Here is a 14,541-nt window from a genome sequence, read left to right on the forward strand (position 1 = left end):
CTCGGCGCTTCGACGTCTTCAAGGCTTACAAGCTCTGCACATCTTTGTCCCTATGCCCCATAGCCTCGATACCTCGGTCCTTCAACACCGTTGGTGCCTCAAGGACTATATGACTCTGTGCTTTGAGACTTTTTAAGCCTTATGCTCCAGTACTCTCGAGACATTCGGTCCCTGGTGCTCCATAGCCTTGGTACCTTGGTGCTTCGACACCCTCAGTGCCTCAAGGACTTGTCACACCCTTGACCCCAGTACCGTGGAGCCGCAGTGCTTCGACACCCTCAGTGCCCCAGGGCCTTGACACCTCGGTGTGTCGATTCCCTTGGTCCAAAATCACAGGCGGAATCTGTCCCCACAGGACAAACACACCCTTTGTGTAAAGTGCCTGTGCATGGAACACACCTCTGCTGCCTTGGCAGATAGGACGTTCTGCACTATTTACACCAGATCGAAGGAAAAAAACTTCCAGAACAAAATGACACAGTTCACAAGCAAGACTCTTGCGGATAGCCTGGGAGAGCCATCTTCGGCCTCGGGATCCAAGGTCTCCCCCGTTTGCCAGCTCTGGAGCCCAGCTCACAGTATACCTTGCACGTAGGCTCCAGCCCATTCATCCCGCAACCGTCCGAGAAAAAGAGTGAGGAATGCGGACCAGGTGAGGGACATTGCTGAGTTAAAGGGCCAGATGGTCCAAATAATCGAACCCTTAAGCAGGCAGCAGGCTCCCCCTGCGCCTGCCCCAGCTCCACCAACAATGCCTGCTCTGGAGCAGACCCAGTGGTCGCTCGAGATATTTCAGAGTAGGATGTGGTGATGAACAAGGAGGAACAGGATGCGCTTTCCATAACCACTTCCTGGGATGAGGAGTCCTTCCTACGTGGAGAGACTCAAGATCTAGACCTGACCCAAGTAACAGTCCCCAGCTCTGAGCTTGCCTCAGAGCCTGAGATTGTAGTGCCCTCGAGCTCGGTTTGGGCGCTTATGGAACGAGCCGCCAACTTCCTCCAGGTTCCCTGGAAAGCAGTCTCTAAACAGCGCAGGAATATATTCAGACCAGCGCGTACTTCGACCCCCCAGCCTTTTCCAGTGTTCCCGGACTTTCTGGAGGAGGTCAAATCCTCCTGGCAACAACCAGCTAGCACAGTTCCCTCCGGTAGACTCCACCATAGTGGCCCTAGTGCGAGCCCCCACCCCACCCCCCCCAGTAGGAGGTCTGTCCAGGGATCCTGATGCCCCGGCGGCCAATTCAGGATCAGGGAAGACACCCAGAAAAAGGCTTAAGCGGCTGAAGCGCAGGTGACTTGCCTTGCTAACAAAGGAGGCCTCTTGACGGCCTACCTGGACGGTATGCTGTGCTCTGTTACACTTCCCAAGCTGCTAGCTTCAGAGCTATGCACAATCTCCAGCACTTTATTGCAGATTTTGTGTTTCCATGGGCAAGCCCTGGGCAGAAACCTGGCAGGCTTAGTGGTGGCATGCAGACAGCTGTGACTGTCGCAGACAAGGGTCCTGGATGTGGACAAGTCAGTCTTACTGGACTCACCTATCTCCCCTGGCCATGATTTTGGACCAGCAATAGAGGAGATCCTGCAACTTCAGGCGTGGCTCAATGCCTTTCAGCTACACCCCAAGCATGACAGACCCTGTCGGCTGACAGTGTTTCGCCTATGTTCGAAAGCGCTATGCTGGTGGAGGCATGCGCCTCATCTGAGCAAAGGGTAAGGATGGAAGTCATTTACAATCATCAAGTGGCAATGACAGACGCATCCAACTCCAGATGGGGGGCGGTCTGGGCAGGGTCGCTGGACATCCCTGCACATAAACGCGCTAGAGCTGAAAGTGGTTCATCTCGCACTGCAACATTTCCTCCCTGTGCTCCGTAACCAACATGTTTTTGTCCACACGGACAACATGTCAGTAGTTGTGTACATGAACCACCAGGGAGGGCTTCGGTCCCCAGGGTTACACCACATAGCCGTTCGGCTGCTGATCTTCCTGTCCCTCTGGGCTGTACATCTCCCGGGAGTGGAGAACTGGGCAGCGGACCTCCTCTCCCCTCCTCACCTGTCAGAATGGCGACTGTCCCCTCAGGTGGTGCAGCGCATTTGGGAACGCTTCGGGGAAGCCCAGGTCAATCTCTTTGCCACGGAAGAGACAACCCAAAGAACCCCTGTGGTTCTCCCTTCGCAGCTGAGGAGGTCCACTATGCGTCGACGCCCTCGAATGGCCAAAAGCATTTTTGTACACTTTCCCGCCTATACCGCTGCTCCCTGCCTTTCGAGAGAGAGAGAGAGAGAGAGAGAGAGAGACGAGGCAACAGTTCTCCAGGTGTCCCCCAGATGGTCCAAGATAATCTGTTTTTCGAACCTCAGTTGTCAGTTGCTGCGAGGCCAGCCCCGGGAGATCACTCTGTGCATGGTTCTCCTCAGCCAGGTGAAAGGCACCCTCTGGCACTCAGAACCGGGCAGACTCCAGCTGTGGGTCTGGCCCCTGAATGGGACAATCTGTTCGCCTTAGGGGTCTCAGGTGCAGTAGTCAGTACATTGCAGAACACTAGGGCTTCTTCCACCAGAGCGTTGTACGCCTACAAGTGGAAATATTTTCATAATTGGTACATGGCCTGAGGCTATGATTCCATTTACTGCCCTGTAGCAATTATTTTACAGTTTGTGCAAGATCTGTTAGAGGCGGGTAAATCCCCCTCAACATTATAAGTGTACCTAGCGGCCATATCTGCACACCATGTTCCCATTGACTCAGTATCCCCAGGCACTCATATATTGGCGACCCATTTTCTGAGCGGTTAGGTACTCCTAAAACGGACGTCCTCCTCAAATGGAGTCTAGACGTGGTACTGGAGGCTCTCTCTAAAGCCCCCCTTTGAGCCCATACATTCCATAAAGCTGAAGTATCTCTCTACGAAGACAGCCTTTCTGTTAGCTACCTCCTCCGCTAAGCAGGTCAGCGAGCTACAGGCACTGTCCGAGCACAGTTCCTGTATGCGTATTTGGGACAATGAAAACAAGGTGTCGTTGCGCATGATCTCTGCTTTCCTCCCGAAGGTGATTACAGCTTTTCACTTGAATCAGTCAGTGAAACTAGAGGCTTTCCATCCCACTCCCTTTGCAGAGGAGATGGGTAGGAGATTAATTTCCCCCTACCTGGTTCAGGCATTGAGATGTTATGTGCATAGAATGAGAGCTCTGCATCGGTCTGACCAGCTCTTCGTCTGTCGTGGTAATGGACTCGACAAGTCCTCTCTAAGCAGCGACTGTCCCATTGGATTGTGGACACGATTTTGACTGCGTATACTAATGCCTGCCTACCCCCACCTGGGAGGGTGGCCGCACACTCAACCAGAGGTGTGACTACGTCATGGGCCCTCTTTAGAGGTATTTGTAATGCAGCTAGCTGGGCTCCTCCACATACATTTACCAGGTTCTATTGACTTTGTTCTATCTATGTTGTAGATCCCTCTATGTCTTTAATAGACGCCAGGGTCCTTGAGGTTGCACGCTCACACCACTAACACTAGATGGCAGTGGCAAGCTGTCCCTAATATGCTGTCCACTCATTCTCCCTCACGACTGCTTTGGCATACTTTCCCAAAAGTATTGTTTGGTAGTCATCATTGATCTGAAAGGGAACGACAGACTACAGATGTAACCCCTGTTCCCTGAAAGAGAAGATGACTGCCAACCTTGTGAGTTTGCATCACTCGCATTCACGGGTTCAGTGCAGGAGATGTGAAGTCTCCATGCAGTGTCTATTACCTCGGGAGGCGGGACCGAGGACTTCACTCCACGGAGGGGCTTATCGGCAGCTTTGATATAAAATGCGCAGCAAATACCTGACAAGCAGGCATATCCAATCATCTTCTCTTTCAGGGAACCGGGGTTATGTCCGTAACCTATTGTTAACCTTTAACTCGCTTTCCTAATTCATTGTTAACTGATCGTTCATACCAGTGCCATCAACAATCCCGCTCCCAAAGCAAAACACAAAGTACAACATGGCGAGTCGACCCTACATTTAACACTAGAGCAAAAAGAAAAAAATGGGCATGTATGCATCTGAAAATAAGAAAGCAAGTCAGCAAGACATCGCAAATGTTTTCTCGTCTAAGTGAGGCATATACTGTTAATCAAAGGACAATTGGAGACATTATAATGAATAAAAACAAGTGGCTTACCTTGATTTGTTTTGCCTAAAAAAGGCTTGTGTGTGTGTGTGTGTGTGTGTGTGTGTGTTTTATTTTTTGTTGACCTATAATGCCACCCTCGCTTATTGCCCATTTGCACATGGCCCTTACCGTGCGGTATAAAGAGGGTTGACTGTAGTTAATATGACCGCTAGAGATAGCTACCAAGCTGTTTATCCTATTATGTAAACTCAATCTGTGTAGAGTGGTAGATATATCTGTGTGTGAGTGTGAGCACATGAGAGAGTTAGTCGATGCCGGCAGAAGGTAAAGGACAAACACTTGCGGATTTGGGTCGGGTTGCAGGTCTTATTAAAGCGGGTCTTTTTCTGAATTCTGTTTCTTTGTTTCTCAGAAAAATACTGAAAAAAGTTGTAATGGAACCTCCAGAGCGACTCGTGAACCTTCAGGCACTGTGGGATACTCAGAATGTGGTTGAACCAGGGCCTTGTGGTAAGCAGGACTGTATTTTTAAACTGTATTTCCAACATTATCACTTGCATTGATCTTGCAAATGAAAAAGAAACACCCAGGCCTTTGTAAATTAGGAAACTTTCAAATAAAATATACTGATAAAAACACTACATAAACATTTGTCTATTTGACTTGGTTAATTTAACACCTTACCTTGTCTAGTGTACTAACATTATTCCCATATCTTATATAGATATATGGGACCACACCATACACAATGGTGGGTAACAAATACAACTTTACAGGATTACGGAATTGTTTTTAATCTGTATTTTACAATGTGAGCCTATTATACGTTACAATTGGCAGCCCATGTATAAACTGAAGGAAGAACTGTAGCTTAACTTTTGATGCTCCAAGTTGCTCGTATTGCATTCTGACCATGAGAAGCAAAGTGAATGGAAATCTGAGACCAGCTCTCATTAAGAAAAACCCATATTAATGTCTTTGATGTTAAATATGTTGTTTTTACTTGGACAGCTGGACGTAGAGGTCACTGTTTGTTTTCTCATAGGTGGTTTCTCTCAAATGTACAAATGTGTCTGTGACTGGTTGGGATTTCCGTATAGAGAAGAGGTGCAGTGGGTAAGTATCGTCTCATTTTCTTTTAAATTTATTTATGAATTAGGAAATAAAACACAGCCCTATATTTTCTTTCATCCTCTATTGTTTTTTTTATGGCATTGTATCACTTTTAAAATGTGTTTTACTGAAAAAAAATGACAAAAATCATATTTTCTAATGTTGCTTAAAGGCAAAAAATTACTTAATACTTTTCTGAGGATAGTGGTATCTTTTAGAAAACTGCCTACATTTTTCTTTGTTTAATTTATTTTACTTATTTCTCTTTTATAAAAAAAAAAAAAAAAGGATGTGGACACAATTTATCTAACACAAGACACCAGAGAATTGAACTTTCAGGATTTCAGTCATCTAGAGCACAGGTAAGTCTGCATTAAGGTAGGTTGGACAGATTTAGACTTCCGAAATAATCAATTATATAGATAGAATATAACTGTCTATTAGATATGATTTTAATCTTGTTATAACCATTGTGCAGTTCACAGAAAATTAACTTTAAAAAAATTCCTTTGCTTTTAAGCGCTATTGGATATTTTTAGTTTGTGGGTAAGAAAAATGTAAATTGAAGGAAGTTCTAGTCATTGGCTTCTACGTATAGTACAATACCTTAATCTGTATGTCCTCCTTCATGGAGCACTTTTAGGAGACACTCTGTCCTTAAAAGATGCTCAATTTCATAGCATTTACTGAACTGCAAATGTTGAGAAAACCTGAGAGTGCATCCTTACACTTAGACACCAGGCCTGTCTTGGGATTTAAACCTCAGAATGTTGAGACGTTCATTCTAAAGATTCCATTACATTGGTGTATTCCTCCTTGTTGCACTGTTTGAGATGACATCCTTGTTTTGGAGGTTATCCTACAGAGTGGAGTTTAAAAATCACAGCTATACATCATACAATATATATATATGATTGTCTGGAAAATATGTTGAAGTTAAAGTGTTACAGAACAAGAAGTTTACAAGAAACACTTACGTTATCTTTCCTGTGTTCCATTGTCATGGGGAATAAGTAGACTGGGGAAAAAGTGGATCGCCATCTAGAATTTAAAGGCGAGGTTCCATTGTTCCAAGGTTTACGCCTACTTGTACAGCATCTGGGGAATTAGTAGCCCAGGGAATAAGTTGATCGAATATACTAACTAAAAATAAATCATTTAAAATGAACTTTGTAATTTATATGTCTGTTTGTTTAACAAATGTTATAGCAACTCAAGATGTTTTTGTTACATATTTAATGTGTAAGCAGTACTGTAAGGATAGGTATGCGAGCGATTATCAAAAAGTTAAAGCAAGATTTTCAGTCACGGACAAAATTAAGCTCCATGCTGCAGTTACTAACTTAGGCCACAATGCACAGCGATCACTGATTCACTTGTATTGTTATTATTTATTATGCGCTTTGTTCTTTCATTTATTGTTATTGTATAGGTAAGTTAATGTGTTTCTTGTAAACACTGCAGGGTGTTCTGTAATACTTAAGTATGCTATATATTTTTTATGTATTTGTTTCTTACTTTTTAGAGATTTAATACCTATTATTGCTGTTCTGGAATACAACCAGTGGTTTACCAAGCTCTCCAGCAAGGACCTCAAACTGGTAAGATAAAAGCTACCTAATCTCTGTAAGGTAGAGGTGTGGTCTGGGGCAAGATACGGCCTGGTGCCTCCTTTAATCCGGCCAGCATGGATGAAAGTTTTCCGTCTGCAGATGGAATTTCATCAAAACAGCCTCTCCCTGGTCCATTCCTATGATTCGTGTAGAAGTGCAAAAAAATTTGGGCTGGGGGGTATATATTTATCGTGGGAAAACAAAACAAAACAAAACAAAATGTGCACATGCTTGATTTTTGTGACCTTGTAGAGGTCCAAGCAGGAAGCCGTTGGCGTTCCCATCTGACGGCATGGTCAGACAGCACAACACCTGTGGATAAGCTCTCCCTGTCGGAAGACCTGCTACCACTGATCGAGAGGCACACTACAGTCTTACAAGTGCCCTGGCCTACAAAAAGGGAGACAAGGCAGTCAGTTGTTTTTTATTTTATTTTTTTTAATTTGGAATAGCTAATTATTTTACTCCCGCTTTTCTCTCAATTTTAGAATGCCCAGTTATTCAACCCAGCTCACCAAAACAACTAACTCGGGAGAGAAGAAGACGAACATTCGCGTCACCGAAATGTATACCATCAGCCATCCGCTTTTTTTTGCACAAGCAGGCCTGCAGGCACCCAGCCAGCCACAGGGTGTCTCTGGTGCTCAGTGATTCCCAAGGATTCCTCAGCCGACCCAAACCCTCACTGCTCGGGCAGCACCTGGGCAATTGTATGCCGCCCCCTGAGAACTCCTGCCCACGGTCAGCAGTGGTATAGCCTGAATTTGAAAAGCCAATCTGCAAGCTAGAGTGCCTTTACTGGATGCGCCACATGGGAGCCTCCCAGGCAGTCAGTCGGCTACAGCTCCTTCTGTTTCCCTGTCTAGGGACACCCTATATAGGAAGCACGATGCGGAGAAGCTGGGTCTGGCCAAATTCTGCCAGTAGAGGCTTCAATTGCCGCACTGGTACAGGCGCCTAATTTAGCGCTCCTGTCCAAGGATGCTATCTGCCCCAACAAGCAGTGCTGAGTCTCGGAGGTGATCTTATTCAGGCAGTGCATTTGCTGCATGGCTGGGCAACTTTAATAGTATTCTTGTAGCCTACAAGTCCTATTTGCTGAGGTCCCTCTCTGGCAGCCACAGACCTTCACCCTAACAACTGGATGAGCTGCGCCTGGTTAATAAGAACCAGCAGCTCTGTCTGTCAAAAGAACAGACAGGCTGTAGGTAGAAACCTGGCTGCATTGGTAGCTGCAGGGAGGCAGCTTTAGCTTTCCCATGCACGCATGGCTGACGGGGACAGAACGCTGCTATTGGATGCCCCTACTACACCAGGGCATACCTTTGGTTCCATGGTGGATGAAATGCTGCAGTGCTCACACCACACCTGGGAATCCACGAAGGAGCTGGTTCCCAAGCAGCCACCCCCAGTGTGCAAACCAGCACAAACTAATGCCCTAGGCCCCAGCAGCCTCAAAGACTGGCACAGCCGACTGCGCCTGCTGCCAGAGGTGGTGTTCAGAACTGGCCCGCAGTTGCTACAATAGGATCCATCGCCTGGTGCAGAGAGAAGCCTCAGGCCAAGCCACAAGCCATGCAGCTAACTTAGGAGTTTGTTGCTACAGGCCCAGGTCCCATCTGGAGTATTGGTGTCAGTGCACCATGGACATCTGGGTGCTTACTGCCGTTCAGACTGGCTACACTGTGCAGTTCAAGCACGGTCCCTCTCTTTTTTTGGGGCATGGCAGTAACATCAGTCACAGACCCACAGGACGCTACAATGGTGTTGCAGGAGGTAGCAGCTTTGCTGCAGTTGGAGGAAGAGTTCTACTCCAGGTACTTCCTACTTCCTTCCCAAGTGGGATGGTGGCTTCAGAGCAATCCTCGACCTCAGACAGGTTCACCTGTATCTGAGCAGAAAGAGGTTCAAAATGATGATAATGCAACAGCTGTTGCAGTCAGTCAGTCCAGGTGATTGGTTCACCACTGTGGACCTCAAAGACGCCTATTTCCACATCTCCATAAAACTAGTGCACAGGAAGTACCTGTGGTTTGCTTTTCAGCATATGAGTGCCGTGTCTTGCCATTTGGCCTCTGTAGTTGCCCATGCCTTCTCAAAGTGTATGGAAGGTATCCTGGTCTGTCACAAAGAAGGCCGGAGTGTGTGGCGTCAGACCAGAGCCAGGAAATGAACAACAAGAGAGGTGGAGTTTGGTGGAGCTGAGCGAATGGTTTCACTCAGCATTTAATGAGTGAACAGAACAGTAAATAAAAATGTTGTACAAACAAAAATACAGGACACGGCACTCGTCGCCAAAACAAAAAGACAAACAAAACGGACTAGACAGACAAAACACGGTGAGCTTCTATTTAACGATTATTATTATTATTATTATTTATTATTATTATTATTATTATTATTATTATTATTATTATATGATACACTTATTATTACCTCTGTCTCCAATCCCGTTCTCCACTCACCGAACACACAACCCCAAGTATGTGAAAACATGCTGATTTTATGCAGCTGTACCGAGACTCGACTGCTAATCAATCATTCAATTGGAGTCACGGTATAACTGCACGTGAATTAATAAAGTGCAATTCCCCGTGCTCACATATTATTACTTTTTAATTGCACATGAAGTGCTGTGCAATCCTCGTGCCTAAATACAAATATACATTTTAAACACTCGTGTTACACAGACCCGTTTATATTCCGTGTACCAATGACTATACACCACCATTAACACACAACATATACTACACTCAGGGGTGAGCACTTTGCCACATGGTCCCATTGAGACTCTTAGTGCTCGAGTATATGGACGATGGATTCATTTGTGCCCAGTCTCCAGCACAGGCCCACGCGGAACTGGTCACTGGCCACCTTCAATGGCTGGGTATGGTAAATAACGCCAAGAGCCAGCTCACACATTCTCAGACAGCCTTCTCTCTAGGAGTGTGACTGAACTCCGGGTCCATGCTGCCCACTCCGTCGGACTGATGAGTGCAGAGAATAGCCCCCTGTTTGGAGGTCTTTCAGCTCAACAGAGCACTCACAGTAGTGACATTCCAGAAACTTCTGGGCTTGATAGCAACAGTTTCACAGACTCTTCCTTTGGGTTTCCTGTGCATTCACCCTCTGCAGGCCTGGTTCGACAGCAGCTTTTCAGGCAACCAAGGTTATGATTATAATTTAACTTTCTCTGTAGTTAACTCCGAGTTTATGTAAGTATTTCACGTTTTCCAAAATATATTCTCTTAAGTGGGTAGAAAAAAAAGTTTTATATTCTGACTTAGATAATTTGTATAGAAATATGTAATAAATGTCCTGTCTTACAAAAAAAAAAATACAAGACACTAGGGCTTGAATGCCTAAGATACTAGTTTTACCTAAATAGCTTAAATGTTACCAGTATTGTGTAGAAACACTATGTTTAATAGTCATTATACTGTAGACTATAAATATGTACACAATATGAATATATTCACTTTCCTTATCAATCTTTGTGTACATGTGTGACGAGGTACGCTCAGCCCCTTTGTGTGTGTATATGTATTCTTTTGTATTTGTGTTGTGTTATTATTAATATTTAAATGTATGGTTTGGTGTGCAAAAAACACAATGCTTTGTTATTGTTGTTTTGCAGCATGGATGGGGTTTAAATTCCCCATCCATGCTAAACTCGTGGAAAATGTGACTGTCTCCAGATTGATTGATCAATTAATTGCAAATCTGGAGACGGAACGAGTAAAGAGAACTGAAACAGAAATAACAATTACTACGTGCACTGGTTATACACCAGTGTGATACTTGTTTGTTTTGTTCTGTGCTTGTTTTGTCTGTCTGTTTTGGCCAACGTGCTGTTTTCATGTTTTGTTTGTTTAATTCTTATATTTTATTATTAAACTTGTGCATCAGTGCTTCCATACCCCAGTATTATCTGTGTATTTCCTGGTCTGATGTCACTCACAAGCCTATCCGTGACAACATGACGTTTTATTTGTAGTCTGCAGATGTCTGTGAACAGATCCTGCGTGTCGTGGGCCGGTCGAGTTGGTTGGAGGAGTTGGTGCTGGAAAATGCAGGACTCAAAACGTAAGTACTTTCTTTCTTGAGTGGGAAAGATTTGTCCCCTCTAAAAATATAATGGATAAATGTAAGAGCTTGTTTTGCAAAGTTGAACCATCAGCATCGACACCACACAGCTGACTCATGGTGTCATGAAACACACTGGTTGACTGTAACCATGTATATGTTTTTATTTGTTATAAGCATTTTCTTAAACTTGGGCACACTGTTACATTGGTTTATAGAAAGTGCACTTTTAAATGGCCTAATTCAGCATTGGTGCGTCATTTTATTTTTTAACACAAAAATAAATAAAAGGTTTTAACAAAAATAAACACTTGCTCACAGAGAAAAATAAGAGATAAACAAACACAAATCACAAACACCAAAATAATAGCAAAAAGGTACCGGTCAGACTGGTCATAGACTTCACGGACTTTAGTAAATTTTGCTTCTCGCTTTTAATACTTCTCGCAATCCCCCCCAGTGCAGCGCTGCAGGTTTTTATATACTCAGCCGGGGGATTAACCAGCTACCAATTAGCTGATTATTTCCTGGCTGCATTCAGCACAAGTTTTTGAATTATTGTCAAAGACTAGTTTGCCAAACATAGCTTCTGCCAGAATGTACACACATGCACATATACCCTCTTTTTAACTAACTAAACAAATAAATATACAAAATCTTAAGATAAAAATGAAACAGTGCAAAACAATAACACACAAGGTGGAGGGAGAACCCTGTTCTAAAAATAAACAATACAAATAAAAAATAAACACATTTTAATTGGCAGGGCTTTGCCCTGCCCCCTTTTCTATGTGCAGGGCTCCTGGCCCTGTTACAGCGATACATAGGCTTAGGTAATTTTTGTCAAGGGAATTCATGGTTAAATTCATTTTAATATAAGCATTTCTCAGATATTTATGTTGTCTGTATTGACCTGCTGTAGGGATTGGGTTGTTAACACCGATTTCAGAACATTCTTAACCAGATTTACTTCAAAGCTCATTAGATAAGGCACAGGTCACAAACTGTGTTAACTCTTTGAAGCTCACCTTTCAAAATGCTATCTGATTGTCTGGCCTGCTAAGGTGTCTTAAAACTTACCAAGCAAGCTATAGTGACAATGCAGTTGTAAAATTATTGTGTTAAAAGTTAGTTAAAATGCTTTTTAAGAATAATTTTTAATTACATAACTTGTGGACACAAGTTTAATAGTATTTTATAAGTTTCCAATAAATCTGAAGAGTTTATTGTATTTTAAATGAGTATTATAAACTAATAACTATTTTAAAGTATTATCCTTTGATTGTATTATGATGTGTTTTATATGCTTGTAATCGTAATTTTGTATAGAGAATGTAACTGAAATTCGTATGCTTCTCCAATGAATGTAACTAAAGTTATATTGAATAGGAGGTTTAAATGATAAATGTAAAATCCTTTGATAACAAAATAGGCGGATACATTCCATTTCTAACACACCCTTTTTGTGTGACTCGCAACTGTCTATCAAATACTGTGATCCAATGGAAGGACTGACAAAGATTTGTTTACAGTACAAGGGAACGCCTATACATCGTGTTATTTAATCTCAAAACAAGGATTTTCACTCTCTGGACTCTCTGGGCTCTCCCTGGAATCTCGCTGGATTCGCTCTTTCTTCAAAACATCTCATCGCTATCAACTCATCAAACTCTGAAGTTCTTCAACGAAGACGGAATGATGTAATCTTCAAAGCTGTCCCGGAGAAGATAGGCTCCCTTCAGAACGACAAAAGCTTTTGCCTACAGCCTTCGCAGAGATACTGCACTGCGCTGCTGCACAACTAACTTCTATAAAGAGGACAACCTTGTTAAGAAGACTTTGTTTTAAACATTGCACCAACAGAATAAGTATTAAACTTATATTGGGTGTTTACAAGTAACTGAACTGAAGCCATGATATTGATATCGTCACAATAAGTAATGTGCGTCTGTTTAACTAGATGCTGAACATTGGACATGCATACTTAGCCACGTGGAAGCTGGCACATGTATATGTAATGAGTGACTCAACCAAAGAATGCATGATGAACAATTAAGACTGCTTCACTAATGCAGAACTCTATGACCAGAGAGCATATCAAGGATTCATTATGAACATTTAACAATGCATTACTTTTCCTTGAATGTTTTAATTTGTTTCTTCTTTATACATATGTTTTTAACTATGAAGCCTAACCTTTATTCTTCTTCCTTTGAGAATATGAATAAATGTAATAATAATTTGGATTGTTATGTTTCTTTTTGTCTTATAACAAATACACATTTGTGATTGATTTGAAATACTTAATCGTTTCATCATGAATCTAGGGGTAATTAAGCCAGAATCACTAGTTCTTATTGAGATATTGTGTTTATTATTTTTAATAATTACATTATGAGCTATAATGGGTAATTTCTTTAATGGTAAAGAAACAGTCGTGACATAAATCCTAGATATGCAACATAAATATGCACGACACTTTCATTTAAATAACCTAAAAGGACTTTCTCAAACAGCTTTGTTCTGCTGTTCAGTCAATTGCTGGGAGTTCTAGGGCAGCATCCCTATGTACTGTGGCAAGTGCAGTGCGGGAAGTGGTACTGCAATCTCAGTGTTAAAGCAGGACTTTATAGTTAGAATGGGTCTGTGGGATATTTCTAACCTCTTTGTTTTTAAACTTCTAGAGATTTTGCACAGAAACTGGCCAACGCCCTCGCCCTTAATCCTTGTTCACGACTTCACACAATAAACCTTGCCAATAATGCACTTGAGGATCGAGGTAAGGAATAGGCTTTCGGGTACTGATTTTATTATTATTATTATTATTATTATTATTATTATTATTATTATTATTATTATTATTATTATATTATTATTATTATTATAGATTATAGAGAAACCTTTAGTTGAGGTTTCTGTCTGTTTAGGAATAAAAGTTAGGACATACTTCACTGTAAACATCTTTATTTTGCACAATGGAAACCTGCAGTTATACATTGAACTTTGGATATTGAAATTTAGTTATTGTGTGAATATTTTTGTTGTCACTGTACAAAAAAAAAAAAAAAAAACACACACACACACAACTAACAAGTTGCTGACTATTTTGAGAAATGTATTACATTTGTCAGTGTTGGAAGAATATGGAGTTTTCTCAGGAGCCCTGGCATGATGAACAGGCAGCACAAATGAAGGGGCCAAGTGGACTGATATAAAATCCTTTGACTGGCAAGGAGCTGGAGAGCTCAGTCGTAGACAATGCCTTTTGTTTTCCCTCCCTTGAGCTTCTTTTTTGGCACCTTTGATAAAACAAAACCTGTTATGGGTAAGGTATGGGAAGGAGGGTGGGGGTGGCAGGCAGATTTTCTTTTGATTTATCCTTTCCAGTGACAGTTGTTTCTTGTGTTTTGTTACAGGTTTGTTCTCTCTGAGTATCCAGTTTGCCAAACTCCCAAAGGGACTGAAACACTTAAATATCTCAAAAACCTCATTATCACCTAAAGGTTTGTACTATGTATTTGCAACTTTTTTGGTTTGTTTTACGTATCTGCTGTTGGCCTCTGACCTAAAGATTTTGGACACAAATTA

The 14,541-nt window shown here is 42.5% G+C and overlaps 1 protein-coding gene across 3 annotated transcripts in view; it reads left to right on the forward strand.

The window, feature by feature from the left end:
• Window positions 1-14,541, forward strand: part of LOC121314619 (F-actin-uncapping protein LRRC16A-like) — a 255,535-nt gene that overhangs the window by 97,572 nt on the left and 143,422 nt on the right. For all 3 annotated transcript variants that reach the window (XM_041248065.1, XM_041248066.1, XM_041248067.1), the window contains exons 6-12: window positions 4,554-4,651; window positions 5,187-5,257; window positions 5,543-5,616; window positions 6,780-6,855; window positions 10,865-10,953; window positions 13,638-13,732; window positions 14,370-14,456. In XM_041248065.1, coding sequence (XP_041103999.1) covers window positions 4,554-4,651; window positions 5,187-5,257; window positions 5,543-5,616; window positions 6,780-6,855; window positions 10,865-10,953; window positions 13,638-13,732; window positions 14,370-14,456 — 590 coding nt within the window. The remainder of the gene's footprint in view (window positions 1-4,553; window positions 4,652-5,186; window positions 5,258-5,542; window positions 5,617-6,779; window positions 6,856-10,864; window positions 10,954-13,637; window positions 13,733-14,369; window positions 14,457-14,541) is intronic.

Source organism: Polyodon spathula, chromosome 4 (assembly GCF_017654505.1).
Source record: "Polyodon spathula isolate WHYD16114869_AA chromosome 4, ASM1765450v1, whole genome shotgun sequence".
Taxonomy (NCBI): Eukaryota; Metazoa; Chordata; class Actinopteri; order Acipenseriformes; family Polyodontidae; genus Polyodon; species Polyodon spathula.